The sequence below is a fragment of the Eurosta solidaginis genome, chromosome X (assembly GCF_040869045.1).
Source record: "Eurosta solidaginis isolate ZX-2024a chromosome X, ASM4086904v1, whole genome shotgun sequence".
Taxonomy (NCBI): Eukaryota; Metazoa; Arthropoda; class Insecta; order Diptera; family Tephritidae; genus Eurosta; species Eurosta solidaginis.
The window spans coordinates 155,044,248-155,060,498 of record NC_090324.1 but is presented as its reverse complement, the minus strand read 5'-3'; the positions used below and the strand labels follow the sequence as shown (position 1 = coordinate 155,060,498).

General features: G+C 35.8%; 1 protein-coding gene across 6 annotated transcripts in view; it reads right to left on the bottom strand.

Annotated features, from left to right (window-relative positions):
* Positions 1 to 16,251, bottom strand: part of Gyf (GIGYF family protein Gyf) — a 955,717-nt gene that overhangs the window by 768,207 nt on the left and 171,259 nt on the right. For 5 of the 6 annotated variants that reach the window (XM_067757906.1, XM_067757905.1, XM_067757907.1 and 2 more), the window contains one exon: positions 11,286 to 11,749. The exons of the other annotated variant lie outside the window; for it this stretch is intronic. In XM_067757906.1, coding sequence (XP_067614007.1) covers positions 11,286 to 11,675 — 390 coding nt within the window. In that variant the 5' untranslated portion in view covers positions 11,676 to 11,749. The remainder of the gene's footprint in view (positions 1 to 11,285; positions 11,750 to 16,251) is intronic. 6 annotated transcript variants of the gene reach the window in all.

The window sequence follows — 16,251 nt, the reverse complement described above, 5'->3', positions numbered from 1 at the left end:
ATTTTAACTCATGTAAAGAACATTTTAAAGCTGATGTTATTGATTACTTTCTTTTCAATTAATATGTTCCAGTTTCCTATTAATATATAAATGTTTGTACATGTGTATTTATTTAAGCCGTATCGAATTTTTTACAAAAATGTTTGTTATAATGGGTATAAATTGTTACCATATATTTTTCTATTTCGATGATTTTTGTTTAAGTTGTTACATATCTGTGAGGACTACGTCCGGTAGATAATAAATAAATAAATAAATAGAGTAATATTTGTTAACAAAAATAGACCTATGCACTGTGGCTGATCAATACGAATCGATTCATATAACTTTTATGATTTTACGTATGCTAAGTATGCGAAACAGCCTGTCAATTGATTGTATGGAAATTTTGTTAACGGATTAATAATAGATAGTGGGTAATATACTGCCTATCCAATACGGCCGCCATGATGCCGGTTGCCGTTTTCACCTAAAATCAAGGGACGTTTTTTTTGTTTTGTTTAATATACATCGTGAAATTTTTCGATTCAGTCAAGTTGCATTTAAATAATAATAAACTAAGTTTGTTTGTTAGCGAATTAATATACAGATCACAAAGCGTCATTCCCAAACATGGATCAACATAAACGCTACATCCAAAAAGTAATATTACACGGATCAACACAAAATTTTACTTTGACTTCAAAGCATTAAATTTCAATTCTTTAGGTCGTAATTTGACGAAAAAAAATATACATATGGCATGAAAAGGGTTGCTTTCCTATTTAGGAAACCGCTTGAACGAAATTTTTCAAAATCTGCGTTTTAATTTTTACTTGAAAATGAAACAATTCAAATAAATATTTTTATTAAACTTTAATATCGAAAGAACTTACAAAAAAGTGGAAAATGATTTAAAAGTGTACACTTTTACTTTTCTTTTATGTTCATAGGTAATATCCCTCAAAAAACCCCAAATATAGTCTCCCATCATGTTTTCATTATATTGGCCTTGATAACGTTGGCGGCCACCGTGGTGTGATGGTAGCGTGCTCCGCCTATCACACCGTTTGCCCTGGGTTCAACTCCCGGGCAAAGCAACATCAAAATTTTAGAAATAAGATTTTTCAATTAGAAAAAAAATTTTCTAAGCGGGGTCGCCCCTCGGCAGTGTCTGGCAAGCGCTCCGATTGTATTTCTGCCATGAAAAGCTCTCAGTGAAAACTCATCTGCCTTGCAGATGCCGTTCGGAGTCGGCATAAAACATGTAGGTCCCGTCCGGCCAATTTGTAGGGAAAAATCAAGAGGAGCACGACGCAAATTGGAAGAGAAGCTCGGCCTTAGATCTCTTCGGAGGTTATCGCGCCTTACATTTATTTATTTTTTTTTTTATGATAACGTTGTTCGAAGGAGAGCCTAAAAGATCTGCTTTACTTTTTGGTAAATTTAAATCTCTAATCAAATCACTAAAATCTTCAGTAGTGATGAAATGATGTTTTGGTTGTTCTGGAGTTGGTTAAAGGTTCATGCACATTATACGAAGCGACATGTAGCGACACGTTCCGACAAAATATTCGCGGCATTTTTGCCTAGTTGGTCAACTTGGTCATGTCGTGTCGTACGACTGTCGCTAAGTGTGCATGGCTCCATAAGAATACATGCAAAGAATATTTTGTCGCTACATGTCGCGTCGTATAATGTGCGTGAACCTGAAAACTCCTTATCGGCATTGCTTTTATAAGAACTAAGAGATGAGCCACTTCTCTGCGATAATTTTATCAGTGGCTTTGCTACTGGTCATGTCAGATCGTGTGTGCCTGTAGCAGAAGAAGACTCAAGATCAGGATATTCGATAGGTTTTCCATTTTTAGCTCTACGTCTTTTACTCGGATTCACAATTCAAAAGTAGCCGTCTTTAACGAGGTCTCTTGTACTCGCCAGATCTTTGGTGTTGAAAATTTCATAGATGATTTTTCACCTCGATACCAACCTAAAATATAGAAAGAGAAATCAATATGTCTACTTTATTTAATTTACTATTTAAATAAAATTTGCTTACCTTCCAAAAATCTTTTACAATAACTACAAGCAACATGTGGAGCCCATGTCTTGTATTGATTCCAAACAGGACCGCCAAAAAATGCTTCGTAGGCTTCACAGAGGATGAGAGATGTATTTAATTCATATTTTATATCTCTAAGTTTAACAAATTGCCCACATATATAAAAAAGCATCAGCTTCATATTTACACTTTCGTGCCGACATTTTAGGTTATTCTAGATTTGTACCAACACCTCTAGCGCCATGAGTATTGTAACTATAACTATTACGAAAGCAAACTTTATACCGAAAAAAGGTATTTTCTTTTCGTTTTTGTTTATAATAAAACAGAAAATCATGAAATAAACTTTAGGACAAAGAACAAAATTTTTTTTGCAGAGTCGTGTTATCTTTGCTCTGAAAGAACCTCTAAGAACAATATTTTTTAAGAAAATATTTTTCATGCGAATAGCAAAAAGCTATATCGGACTTTTAAACTAAATTAAGCTGACTTTAGAACAAAAAAATGATTTTACTACACAACGGTATTTTTCATCACCCATTAGGATACTTACTTACTTAATTGGCGCTTAACCGTATAAACGGTTATGGCCGTCCAACAAGGCGCGCCAGTCGCTTCTTCTCTCTGCCAACTGGCGCCTGCTCCTTCCAGCGGAGTGGGGCCCGCCCTCTGCCTCTGCTTCCATAGCCGTGTTCCGATAGAAACACTTTCTTGGCCGGAGCGTAATCTTTCATTCGCATAACATGGCCTAGCCAGCGTAGCCGCTGCGTTTTAATTCGCTGGACTATGTTGATGTCTGCGTAGAGCTCGCACAGCTCATCGTTAAATCTTCTTCGGTACTCGCCATCGCCAACGCGTAAAGGTCCATAAATCTTTCTATGAACTTTTCTCTCGAACACTCCCACACAGCTTCATCTGATGTTGACATGGCCCATGCTTTTGCACCATATAGCAGGACGGGTACGATAAGTGACTTGTAGAGTATGATTTTCGTTTGCCGAGAGAGCACTTTACTTTTCAATTGCCTACCTAGTCCAAAGTAGCATTTTTTGGCAAGAGTGATTACTCCCTGGATTTCAGAGCTGATGTTGTTGTTAGTGTTAATTCTGGTTCCCAAATAAAGGAAGTATTTTACTGTTTCGAAATTATGGCTGCCAACGGTAAAGTGGTTGCCAAGGCGCATATGCGCCTACTCTTTGCTCGATGATAGCAGGTACTTCGCTTAGTCCTCATTCGCCATCAAACCCATCTTTACCGCGTCTTTTTCTAGTTTGGAGTAAGCAGAATTAACGGCGCGGGTGTTTAGTCCGATGATATCAATGGGGCATATTCATAGTCAAGTTAAAGTATGCGCTAAAAAAGTTAGAGCATATTTCAATAAAAAGTACACTTTATCTTTATCATAGTCGCAAAAAAGCCGGATTCATCGGTTAGAGCCATCGCTAAAGTTAGAGAGGCGAAAACTGTCACTAAAGCTATTACTAGAATCTGTCAAATGAAATGAAATTTCAATTCACGTGTTTACGGTAATTTAAGCTGTTATGTCTTATGTCTTACTTTGAGGAAATCGAAAGAGATTTTGAAATTATTGACGATTCGCGATTAATGAGAAAGCTAAAAATATATAAAGAACGATTTGATCCATTTGTTTTAGGGTACAAGGTTTCTTTAAATACTAAAAAACATAATTCGTCTTGGGAGCAAAGAACATTATTTAATAGAATTTGTATTCTTTTTGGTATTAGACAAAAAGTGCACACGGCGATGGTTACTAGGGCATGTTTCTGAATTTCACTTCTTCATCGGATGGCGAGCTTCGAACTCAAGTACCTGCATTTGAAAAACAAGCTGATGACGAAGTGAAATTCAGAATCCAGCCCTTGTAACCATCTCTCTAATATGAATAACAAACGTAATTCAATCTAAATATTTCAAATATACTACATGTTAACGCCGTTCTATCATTTGGTGCTAACCACTTCTTATTGTATTTATATCTGGATTTGTGTATAAAATGAATAATAAAACGAATTGCTATAAAATACTTAAATGGAATCATTCTTCCAAGCAGATATGAGTATATATACATATAAAGCAGCGAACAGAAAAATAGCAGTGCAATTTTTATTAAATTTCGTCAATTTCTATAACATCTATGTGGCAGTTTATTAGTTCCCGCAAGCAGTCTTTCTCGCGGTTACTCCAGTTTTGTTCTCTTTTATTGTTCTATAGTAATAAATACAAATTTTAAATAATTAACGAGGTTAAAATACATTTTTTATTAACAAATTGCTAACTTTTTGCATTTTTAGCAATCAGGCGCAAGAAATGAATAACAACAAGCAAACGTCCAGACGAGTGATTTGACAACATAAACTGACAGTAAACTGACTATGATATACTTAGAAATAAAAAGTACTCTATCTTTTTAGTGCCGCACGAAGTGAAGCATACTCTAACTCAGGACTATGAATATGCCCCAAATGTCATCAGCATATGCCAGCAATGACAAGCTTTCACAGAATAGTGTTCCAGAGCGGTTAAGTTCTGCAGCTAGTATTACCTTTAGTATAGCTATTAAGATACTTCATATTATTAGCAATTTACAATATATCTCTCATACGGTTTTTTGCTCTCCTGAAAAATTGAGGTTTCCCTGATATAGGGTATTGATATATTCACGATATGTTGTTCTTAGAAAGTGGTGAATAATTTTTGAGGTGAAAAGACGAAATGTTAACATGCCAAAATCGTACAATCTTTAAATATTTCAGGTACAGTTACGTATTGTGTGGACATATAGTTCATTGAGTATAATCTGAGAAACTAAAGCTGTGATAAAACAATACATGCTTAAAATTAGGGTTAAGGACAAGACACGATTGTGACATTTAGGGTGACTTGTGTTTTTTTTTGTTTTTTTTTTGCAGAATAATGTCAATGAATATTCGATCCGAACGCAGGATTCATAGGAGTCTATCAAAAAAAAAGTAGTTCCAATACACTGATATAAACAATCATTCCAAAAATTCTAAAATGGATTACAATCATTCAAAAAATGCTATAATGGATGAAAAGCCACAAAACCGCGTTGTCGCGGAGAATGAAATGAAATGAGAAGACAGATGCCATTCGGAGTTGGCGTAAAACAAAAATTAAAAAAGGAGCCGCGCGCTAATTGGGATAGAAGCTTGACCTAAATCTCCTTGGAGGTATATCGCGCCTTATATTTTTTGTCTCTGTGGCGTTTTGCTGTAAATCAGAAGATCTCTTTCTTTGGTCTTAAACGTTTTATTTTTATTTTTCAGGTTGATCATAATTTTTTTTTTTTGCGATTTGACTGAACAAGATCGATCTTCCTCATCTTTGCACGCCTTTTTTGACAACTTTTTCGCAATTTCCACGAAACTTTAAAGTACCCATAGAATAATGCTGACATTTCGGCCATTAAGAAGAACTCAAGGAGTGGTAGTGCGTTTTGTCCAAGTATTTGAGGTACTCTCATATTACCAATTATCTATTCACCATGAAGGTTTTTATCGACATCTTCAATATGTGCCCTTGTTACAGATATGTATTTTTCACTTACACTTTGGAGGGTTTAAACAAATATTTTGAAATCAGGGATATTATCTCCATATTTTGCTTGACCATATGCTAGTTTTTTTAAGCTGCCACCTTTTCCGTGCCCTGCTTCGGTAAAATTGTATGAAATCGACAATTTAGGACAACATTGAGGCAAATACTGGTTAACGAGGCTGGACATTTTGCGAGGCACCGAGTGAACTTCTGTTCCAAATTTACATGCATAATTTTCAATCTTCGGATGATACAGCAAAAATCACTTCTACCATTTTTTTATATTTTTTTAGGAGTTTGCCTCTTCACACGATGAAGTTTGCCATTTATGGTAATGTATTTCTTGATTATGATGATGAGATATGTCGACCCTTAGCTGTTTTGCAAGATTGTTTTGAAGGGTTTATTCTACTCTCCTCTTCGTAAAACTTTTGAACATTTGAACAGATGCATTTCGAGTCGGCGTAAAACATGTAGGTCTCGTTCTCCAATTCGGAGGAAAAAATTAAAAAAAGGAGCACGACGCGAACTGGGAGACTTCGGAAATACTAATGCTTATGGTGTTAAGCATATTGCATGTACAGTAAGCTGGGTGGATTTATTAACCTATATCGCGCCATCGATTGTTCGATAGGTTTTGGGCTCAGGAAAAAAGTTCCACTAAGCATACCCAAAAAAATTATTTTCGAGCCTGCAAAATTTGAGTTTTTTGACTTTTTTTCTATGATTTTTAAGGTTTTTTTTATGACCTACTTAAAAATTTGCATTTAATTTTAAAATTTTCATGTATACCCTGTCCGACTCAAAACTGTCCGCTAAAAACTTTGGCGATAACAGTTTTTTGAAAAAAAAAATATTTTTTAGGTTTTGAGGAGTGTTTTGGTGGAGCAATTTATTTTTTCGCATTTTTTTTAAGGGTTTCTTCAGAAACGTGCAAAAGTGTTGCCGATGAAAACGAATTTGTCTCATGGTTCCTATCCCACTTAAAATTATGCGATAAAAACGTTGGCATTAACAGTTTTTTAAAAAAAAATTGTTTTGGTCGAAATCGATTTTTTTCATTTTCAAGGCTCCAAATCATTTTTTATGTATATGTTTCCGTTAGACCCACCAATAAGTATACCAAAATGATCAGGGGACGAGCTAAGTTGATTTAGCCATGTCCGTCTGTCCGTCTGTCCGTTTGTTTGAACGCAAACTAGTCCCTCAATTTTTGAGATATCTTGACGAAATTTGGTAAGCTTAATGTGAAAATGTGCTAAGTCACTTTTTTTGAAAAATTGTATTTTAATCAGTTTTAAAACTGAATTCAAAATACATCGATCACAAAAAAAAATATTTAAATTTTTAATTTTTACGTGCTGGGGGCAATGATGTGTAAATGTGCTAAGTCGTCAGCTGTTAAAAAAAATGTGCTAAGTCAACCAGTCAATAATATCAATCTGAATTACTAGTAATTTCTTTGTGTGCATATTTTATTTATTTATTTCATTCATTAAGTCCAAAAGTACATGCTTTGTTGTTGTTGTTTTATTAACGGTAAAGACACTCCCTGAAGGCTTTGGGGAGTGTTACCGATGTTGATGGCCCTTTGCCGGATATAGATCCGGTGCGTTCCGGTAAAAAGCATTATTAAGGTACTACTAGTTATTTGTCAAACTATTTCTAACTATTGACGGCCACCGTGGTGTGATAGTAGCGTGCTCCGCCTACCACACCGAATGCCTGGGTTCACACCCCGGATACGGTCGATTCCGACAAATGTCGATTCCCATCAAAATATGCCTCCTTACCAAATTTCATCAAGATATCTCAAAAATTGAGGGACTAGTTTGCGTTCAAACAAACGGACAGACGGACATGGCTAAATCAACTTAGCCCTCCCCTGATCATTTTGGTATACTTATTGGTGGGTCTAACGGAAACATATACATAAAAAAGTGATTTGGAGCCTTGAAAATGAAAAAAATCGATTTCGACCAAAACAACTCCCAAAAACAAAAAAAAAAACTTTTTTTAAAAAACTGTTAATGCCAACGTTTTTATCGCATAATTTGAAGTGGGATAGGAACTATGAGACAAATTCGTTTTCATCGGCAACACTTTTGCACGTTTCTGAAGAAACCCTTAAAAAAACCCCAAAAAAATTTTTGTTTTCAAAAAACTGTTATCGTAAAAGTTTTTAGCGGACAATTTTGAGTCGGACAGGGTATACATGAAAATTTTAAAATCAAATGAAAATTTTTTAAGTAGGTAATGAAAAAAACCTTAAAAATCAAAGAAAAAAAAGTCAAAAAACTCAAATTTTGCAGGCTCGAAAATTATTTTTTTGGCTATGCTTAGTGGAACTTTTTTTCCTGAGCCCAAAACCTATCGAAAAATCGATGGCGCGATATGGGTTAACTTTCGTCCATGCAAATCAACCCAGCTTAATGTACAGATTCTAGTGTTACCCGGGTCCGTGTTTTACTCTCACGACACTAGGCACTCAGCGGATTGAAATATGGATTAAAACTTATTCGCAGAACTAGCCAATATACGCTTAAGATTTTATAAAACTCGTTCAAGTTGTTTCAGAGCCTATTTAAGACAAACAATTTTTACATCTTTATAATAATTAAAAAAGTAAGGTTCATTAATTTATATGAAAGGGTTATTCGCTTAATATGTTCATATACATACGAATAATACCTGTTACCATTAACGAAATTTGTTGCACACATAACGCTAATAATAAGATTATAACGAAGCGAAATATTTTTATAAGCTTTTATTTAGTTTCACTTTTGTTGTCTGTAATGGAATCTTGCAAGTTAAATTTGATACACTTCCCGGTGTCCGATTAAGCTGAAATTTTGCACACATGTATAACTCCGATGACAATCCACTATTACTATGTTAAAATTCGATAAATTAATCGATAACACAGTTATCGGTAAAGATTTGTATTTACTTTGGCATAACAGCCTAAGTCCCATACAAACCCGCCGGTACCTATCCGTGGATTGTGATATTTGGACGTGGTGAATCACGCGTTTCACGCGTGGTGAATCTCAACGCTTGCGAAAAGCGGAGACACAACCCTCTGTTGTATTTCTGTGTATAACCAACATAGCTGAATTTTTAAGGCTGTTTAACTCTGTAATCTTTTGTGTAATTTATTTTGCTTTTGGAAAAATTACCTATTTGAAAAAAGCTAGCTGAAAAATATTGGCATAACAGCTTAAGTTAAATCAAGAATGGAAAATCTTGGAAAATTTGAGCAGATGTGGCAATTTCGCGCGTCCGTTGAACGAAATATTGACAATCTGCTGATCATCGCTAGGAAATTAGCGACATTCCATCAACTAAGCAGCACTTTAGCAATACTACTGTTATTATTTGGCCGCTCAAACACACACATATTAATTGTGCATTAAATCTAAAATATACAAATACACCATAATAATTTACACGGCCAAAGCCATAATAATTTACATGGGTCATTAATTCTTTCTCTGATTCAAAATCTGAACTACCAGCGCTACCGTCAACAGCTCAGTGTCATCATTGCCAGTAGCACCAATAACACCAAACTCGTGCCTGACACACAAATGTCGTTTCACTCAATAGCGCAAGTAAAATGTACTACGCACTCACTACTAAGTAGCGTCAAAAATTCGCTTGGAGTCATTTCGTCAATGAGCTACCATTGAGCTGGCACCGCATTGGCGCTGGCGCCATGCAATTTACATCACTAAAATTGCGTGAATGCCCAGGCTCATGACTTTGTTAATCCAGATGGTGAAAACGAACACTCAAAGGAATGCAAGCTTGCAAACAACAGCCGTCATTTTCAAAGTGTAAAAATTCTGTGATACAACGAACGCTAACGCGGTTAGGCTCTTATCGGTAAGTGTTGCAGACTTTTCTGCGCACTTGATTTTGTTTTACAGATTTTTGGCGATAGCTAAGCGAAAGTTGGAATATTAGCCGTTTTTTTATACACGCGTATAGGTTTACGTTTGCGCGTAAAAAAAAACGCCTATCCTCGCTTACATAATGCTTAGGAGACCCATCTAGCGGCAGTGGTTAAACAACTAGCTACAGCGTGTACCGAAAAGCGGAGACACGACCCTCTGTTGTATGCCTGTGTATAACATATAGCTAAATTAGTTGCGATGAATTGTGGGCACATATAGAATACATAGAATTAGTGTAGGGGGTGAAACAAAAACACATATTTCAGTTACATCTGCGTATAATGCGTATTGGAATTTATTAGTACACATTTTATGCGCAGCAACTTCAGAGGTGTATTTAAAATTTGGCGCTTAGCAGTCCATATAAATTATAAGCGTATAGACGTTTACGTGTAAAAAAAAAATACGGCTATTATTTTAAAACAGATTTAACACACAGAGCAGAGATCTGCAATGAGTAGTTGTAAACTGAACGCCACATAGGCCAAGTCACAATAAAATATGATTTTAAGTTAGTTAACACTGTTTGACACAATTTTATATGTGCTCTCTGTCAAAAGCCGAGTTAGGTCTTTAGCATGTATTCGAATCGAAGAACTTGACTGTTCAAAGTTGGCTTCGAAGAAACCCTGTAATGTTGATGCATTAAAAGAAGTGGATAGAATGAAAAACGTTACAAATAACTAAGTAAAGTTTACGTAACTAATTTAAACAATATTTTACTCTACTAAAAATTAAAAAAAAAATTCATATTTAAATTAAATTTAAGAAAAAGGCTTTTCTAAGAACAAGCTTCTATTACTTGTTAATAAAACGAACTAAAAAGTAAAAAATTAAATTAAAGAAAAAAAAAGCTTTTTTAAAAATAAGCTTTTATTATTTTGGTTAAAAAATTAACTAAAAAGTAAACAATAAATTGACTCTAAAGAAATATAACACTTTATAAGTTCATTGTAAGCTTAAACGATAATTAGGCTTTTTCGTCTGCGACAAAAAAATTCTATATCGTACATAATTATATATTTTTAACATTAAAACTTTACACCTAAATTACTAAAGCTTACAGTTTATATCACAGTCCTAATTGTTCTAATAAAAGCGTGTTACATTGCGATAGCAAGAAAATGAGATCCTAAATGTTCTTAATTATACCATCAAAATTTAACACGTTTTTTATTAGAACAATTTGGACTTTGATATAAACTGTAAGATTTAATAATTTAGGTGTAAAGTTTTAATGTTAAAAATATATAATTATGTACGATATAGAATTTTTTTGTCGCAGACGAAAAAGCCTAATTATCGTTTAAGCTTACAATGAACTTATAAAGTGTTATATTTCTTTAGAGTCAATTTATTGTTTACTTTTTAGTTAATTTTATTAACCAAAATAATAAAAGCTTATTTTTAAAAAAGCTTTTTTTTCTTTAATTTTTTTGATAATCAACACAGAGAAACATTTTTGTTTTTCGATAATCAACGAAGCGAATTTTTTTCATTTATCTCGTTTTGCGGGCTTGGAGATAATTGCCTTTATAGCGAATAAAGAAAAATATATGAAGAAATCTTCAATTTGGTTGATTTTAAGGCTCGCGAATAATAAAAGTTTGTATTATGTTTTCTTTAACGGCAAACTTTTTTTCGACCCAGTATACGCAGCTGAAAATAATCAAGTTTTAAGTTACAGCTCTACTAGTACTTACGTTAGGTATAGGCGGTACTTGAGATATCAACTCATCTTCTGTACTTGGTGTTAGTGCCAGAGGTAGCTGAACTTTGTCAACAAAGATCTTTTTGAACTTTGGTAATATTTCAGGAGTATTACACTTTTTATCAAACAATGACAGCATTTCTTCCCGACCATAGCGAAATTCTGGGAATGTATTTCGGGGACCTGATTGGTAAGCCAGTTGCGATGGTATATTAGAAGTCATCCCAAATGATTGGAGGCTGCTGCCATTGGCATTGTTTGCTAAACTTCCGCTATTGGACAATGTGGCACTACCCCCGGCATTGGATAAAAGGCTTAAATTCGGATTATCTGCCGACATGTTACGCAGCCATTCTGGACCAAATTTCATTGAATCAGTCATTTTTTTTTTGAGATGATAAATAATGTGTAACTTTTCAGTACGAAGATGTTGAGCTAGCACTACACACACTCGATCTGTAACACAAAACGTTTAAAAATATAAATATACTTTGTCGATAGCCTTGTTTATTATCTATCTATATATATAAAAAGAAGTGTACATTTTGATTGTCACTCCATAACTCGAGAACGGATAGAAAGATTGCTATGAAATTTTTAGGAAAGATACAGGAAGGAGAGATGATGGTTAGTTGATTTTGAAATCCCAAATCCGTTTAGCCAATCTTCAGTTATGATTTTTTTTTTTAGAAAAAATTCAAATCTAATATATAAAATTCTTCTGTCACGGTTTTAGAGGCTTAACCCCTTCGAAACGGCTGAACCGATTCTCATGAAATTTTGTGAGCATATTGGGTAGGTCTGAGAATCGGCCAACGTCTACCTTTTTTTCGCTACGAGCCTAGGGTCTTGATATCAAAACGTGGACCCGGGTACCCCTAGAATGTGTTTACACAATATGGATATCAAATGAAAGCTGTTTATGAGTGCTATAGTACAGGATAACTTTTATACAACTGGGAGGCTAGGGTCTCGAGATATAGCCCAAAACGTAGACTCGGGTACCCCTAGAATGAGTTTATACAATATGGATACCAAATGAAAACTGTTGATGAGTGCTATAGTACGGGATAATTTGCATACAACTGGGAGGCTAGGGTCTCGAGATATAGCCAAAAACGTGGACCCGGGTACCCCTAGAATGTGTTTATAAAATATGGATATCAAATGAAAACTGTTGATGAGTGCTATAGTACAGGATAATTTCATACAACTGGGAGGCTAGGGGCGCGAGATATAGCCCAAAACGTGGACCAGGGTACCCCTAGAATGTGTTTATAAAATATGGATATCAAATGAAAGCTGTTGATGAGTGCTATAGTACAGGATAATTTTCATAAAACTGGGAGGCTAGGGTCTCGAGATATAGCCCAAAACGTGGACCCGTATACACCTGGAATGTGTTTTTACATTATGGGTATCAAATTGAAGCTGTTGATGTATGCTTTAGTACAGAGTAAGTTTTACACCGCTGGGTGACTACGGTCTCGAGATATAGGCCAAAATACCTAGAATGTGTTTTTATATTATGGGTATCAAATTGAAGCTGTTGATGTGTGCTATAATACAGAGTAAGTTTCACACCGCTGAGTGTCTAGGGTCTCGAGATATAGGCCAAAACATACCCCTAGAATGTGTGTGTATTATGGATATCAAATGAAAGCTGTTGCTGAGAGCCCTAAAGTTCATTGTGATATTCGATTTAGTCGCATCAACCTGGAAAAACTGATAAATATGCATGCGAAGCCGAAATAAAGAAAGGAATTAATAATACCCACATACCTATTTACATACGTCCTATTCGATTTGCCGGAAATTTCGTTTATAAATTTGCCTATATTACTATTTACGATGCTTTTTTCCGGGAAGTATACCAGAGACCGACTGGGACTGGGATTAGGACTAGGAATGGGACTGAGACTGAGACTCGGAGTGGGACTGGGACGGAGACTCGGAATGGGACTGGAACAAAATACATACCTCTGGGACTGGCAATAAGAGATGAAGAAGAAGGAGAAAAACTTGAGAGAAGAGAAAAGAGAGAAGGAAAATTAGAAAGATATAGAATGAGACGAAGATCGAGATGAAACGAAAAAGGCGGAGGGAGGAGTGAATAAAAAGATTAGGAAAAAGTGTAGAGGGGTAGGGCAGAGTTAGACGGAAAAAGCTTATTCAAATATATGCAGATAGGGCAAATTTAGGGCAGAACAACGTCTGCCGGGTCTGCTAGTATTTTATAGTTATCTGTTAAGTAGGGTAAAAGTAAGGTGATCAGAGTAATTAAAATATTTAGATTTTCCCTTCACCAGGTAGTTTTTTAGGAGCTGAGTATTAAACTCGAGGTCAGCCATTTGAGTGTCCCACTAAAAGCATTGTAATTTGTCTCTAACTTTTGCCTTCTCTTGCTATTCCTTTTACACACACTTTAGTACATGTAAAAAGTGTATTTATTTTTAAAGTGAATAAAAGCAGAACTTTTAGAAATATCCGTAAAGGTGCGGTAAAAAAATCAAACAGAATATTTAAGGTATCATTTCGGGAAATCTTTAAAATCAGTTCGATACTGTTTGGGGAAGCTGAAGCATGCTTTCGGGTACACTTCGGAATTTTTTAGCTATTATTTTGGGACAACTTCAGGATATCTTCAGGACTATTGCGAAGCCATTTCGGGACAGTTACAGGATCACTTCAGAATCATTTCGAAACTATTTCGGGAGCAAATAAGGACAATTTTGGGGTTAATTTATGATCCTGTAACTGCCCCGCGATTGGTCCCGAAATAGTTTTGAAGTGATTCTAAAAACAGTCCCGAAGTGTACCCGAAAATATCAAAATTTTCCCAAAACAATCTCAAAATGATTTTGAAGTTTTTCCGAAATGATACCTAAAATGATAAATTAGTGATCCTGAAATTGTTCCAAATTGGTCGCGAAATAGTTTTGAAATCATCCTGAAGCGATCCTGTCTGACCCGAAATTATGCATTAAATAATCCGGAAGCAATCCTGAATATAGTCTCAAAATGTTCACGAAAGGGTGCTGAAGGAGTCCTAAATATGTCCAACAATATATGATACAGTTCCAGCATGATCTCCCTATGGAAAAAAAAACAATAACTCCATTTGATATGTTTATAAGTGTCGCATTTATTCGTTTTTCTTCACATGTAAATACACTTTTAATCACCGCATTTTTATATGTACCAAAGTGTGTATAAAAGGAATAGCAAGAAAGAGTCAAAAGTAAAACACAAATTACAAAGCGTGTAGCTGGGTTATTATTCAAAATTGTTTGAAATACTTTTCCGCGCGTTCAACATAACTTACATTGGATTTTATAGCACTGCATTATTAGCAAAGCTTCCGCTGTTCCCTGTTATATCAACATTATTTATATGTATTTGATTACGGAGACAGGATCATATTGCTTTATACAGTTTTTCTTTTTGTTATTGATGAGACAAATAACAAAATTTACGCACGGTGATGGTTGCTAGGACATGTTTCTGAATTTCACTTCCTCAGTTAGCTTTGCGGGTGCTGAATTTTTAACTCGAGTTCACCTACATTCACACTCTACTAATGCTCTATCTACATATATACGCTATGTTTTGAGTCCATATTGTTGGAAATACTTTCCAGCGCGTTCAACAGAACTTGATCAGTGACACTGAATTTCATAGCACTGCATTATTAGAAATGCTTCCCCTGTTCACTATTATATCAATTTTATTTATATGTAATTGATTGGCGTGACAGGCTCATATTGCTTTATAAAATTTTTCTTTTTGCTTTTGATATTACAGAAAAACTACAAGGTTTGTACACACCGATAGTTACTGCCATGTTTCCAAATTTCACTTCTTCATCAGCTAGCTTTTCGGGTGCTGAGTTGGAAACTCGAGTTCACTTACGTTCCTCAAACTAAAGTTAAGACAACACTCAGCCATTTGAAGACCCCGCAACACGCTTTGTAAAATATCTCTTACTTTTGCCCTTTTGCCGTAAGATTAGGGGCGAACTTATAATGTTTCCGAATGGCAACCATCGACAGGCACATTCGTTGGAGCGTGCTGACAAAACATCGAGCAGCGTTTGAACAGCACACACGATAAAGCGTAAATTCTTTAAGGTGTGTCCACCCATCTCTAACCCGTAGTGATGACTGCATCTCGTTGCACTTGAAAATTCTGCAATTAAATTGTAACGGGTTAACCGGAAAGATCGCGGGGATAGATGATTACATGAATATAAATAATATCCGTAAAGGCGAAAGAAACAAAGGTAACAGCCAGATCAGAACTCCAACTTGGGAGCGCTTCAAATGTCATGGAAAAGATCGCACAGATGTTGAGGCCTTGCCTTTATCACCGTGCAATACATAATATTTCAACACAAACATACGAAGGGGCACAACCTTAGAAAGTCAAGGCATAACTATCCGGTGAGGTGATTTTGGCCTAGAAATAATTAACATATATATTCCTGCCACCTGCTGTCCATGTGGCTATCGCCCTGACATCAGCGCGCTATTCATGTGCTACGCGTCACCTTCTTGGCGATTTCAACGCACACCTCTGGCAATCCAGCCTGCCAGTCGATCCCAGAGGCAGGCCGCTAGCAAAGCAAATAGACAATACTAGTTTCTGCACGATGAATGCCGATGCCTCCCCTCGAATCCGAGGAAACTGTAACAGCTCGCCAGACATTTCTCGTCAGCGCAGAGCTCATAAACGGCGTTAGGTCGCCTGGTCTTAAAAACAAAAACGCTGCTGGCCTGTCAAAACTCTGCAGCCAGAGCTGCTACGGGATGTGTCCTTATGATACCAGAACACCGTCTACATATTCAGGCAAAAGAGCTCAATATTAAGAAGCATGACGAAATGCTGCCGCCGTTGTGTGGTAACAGCGTACTGCGCCTCCTACACCGCAGAACTTGGACTCAATTTTCCATAGGAAA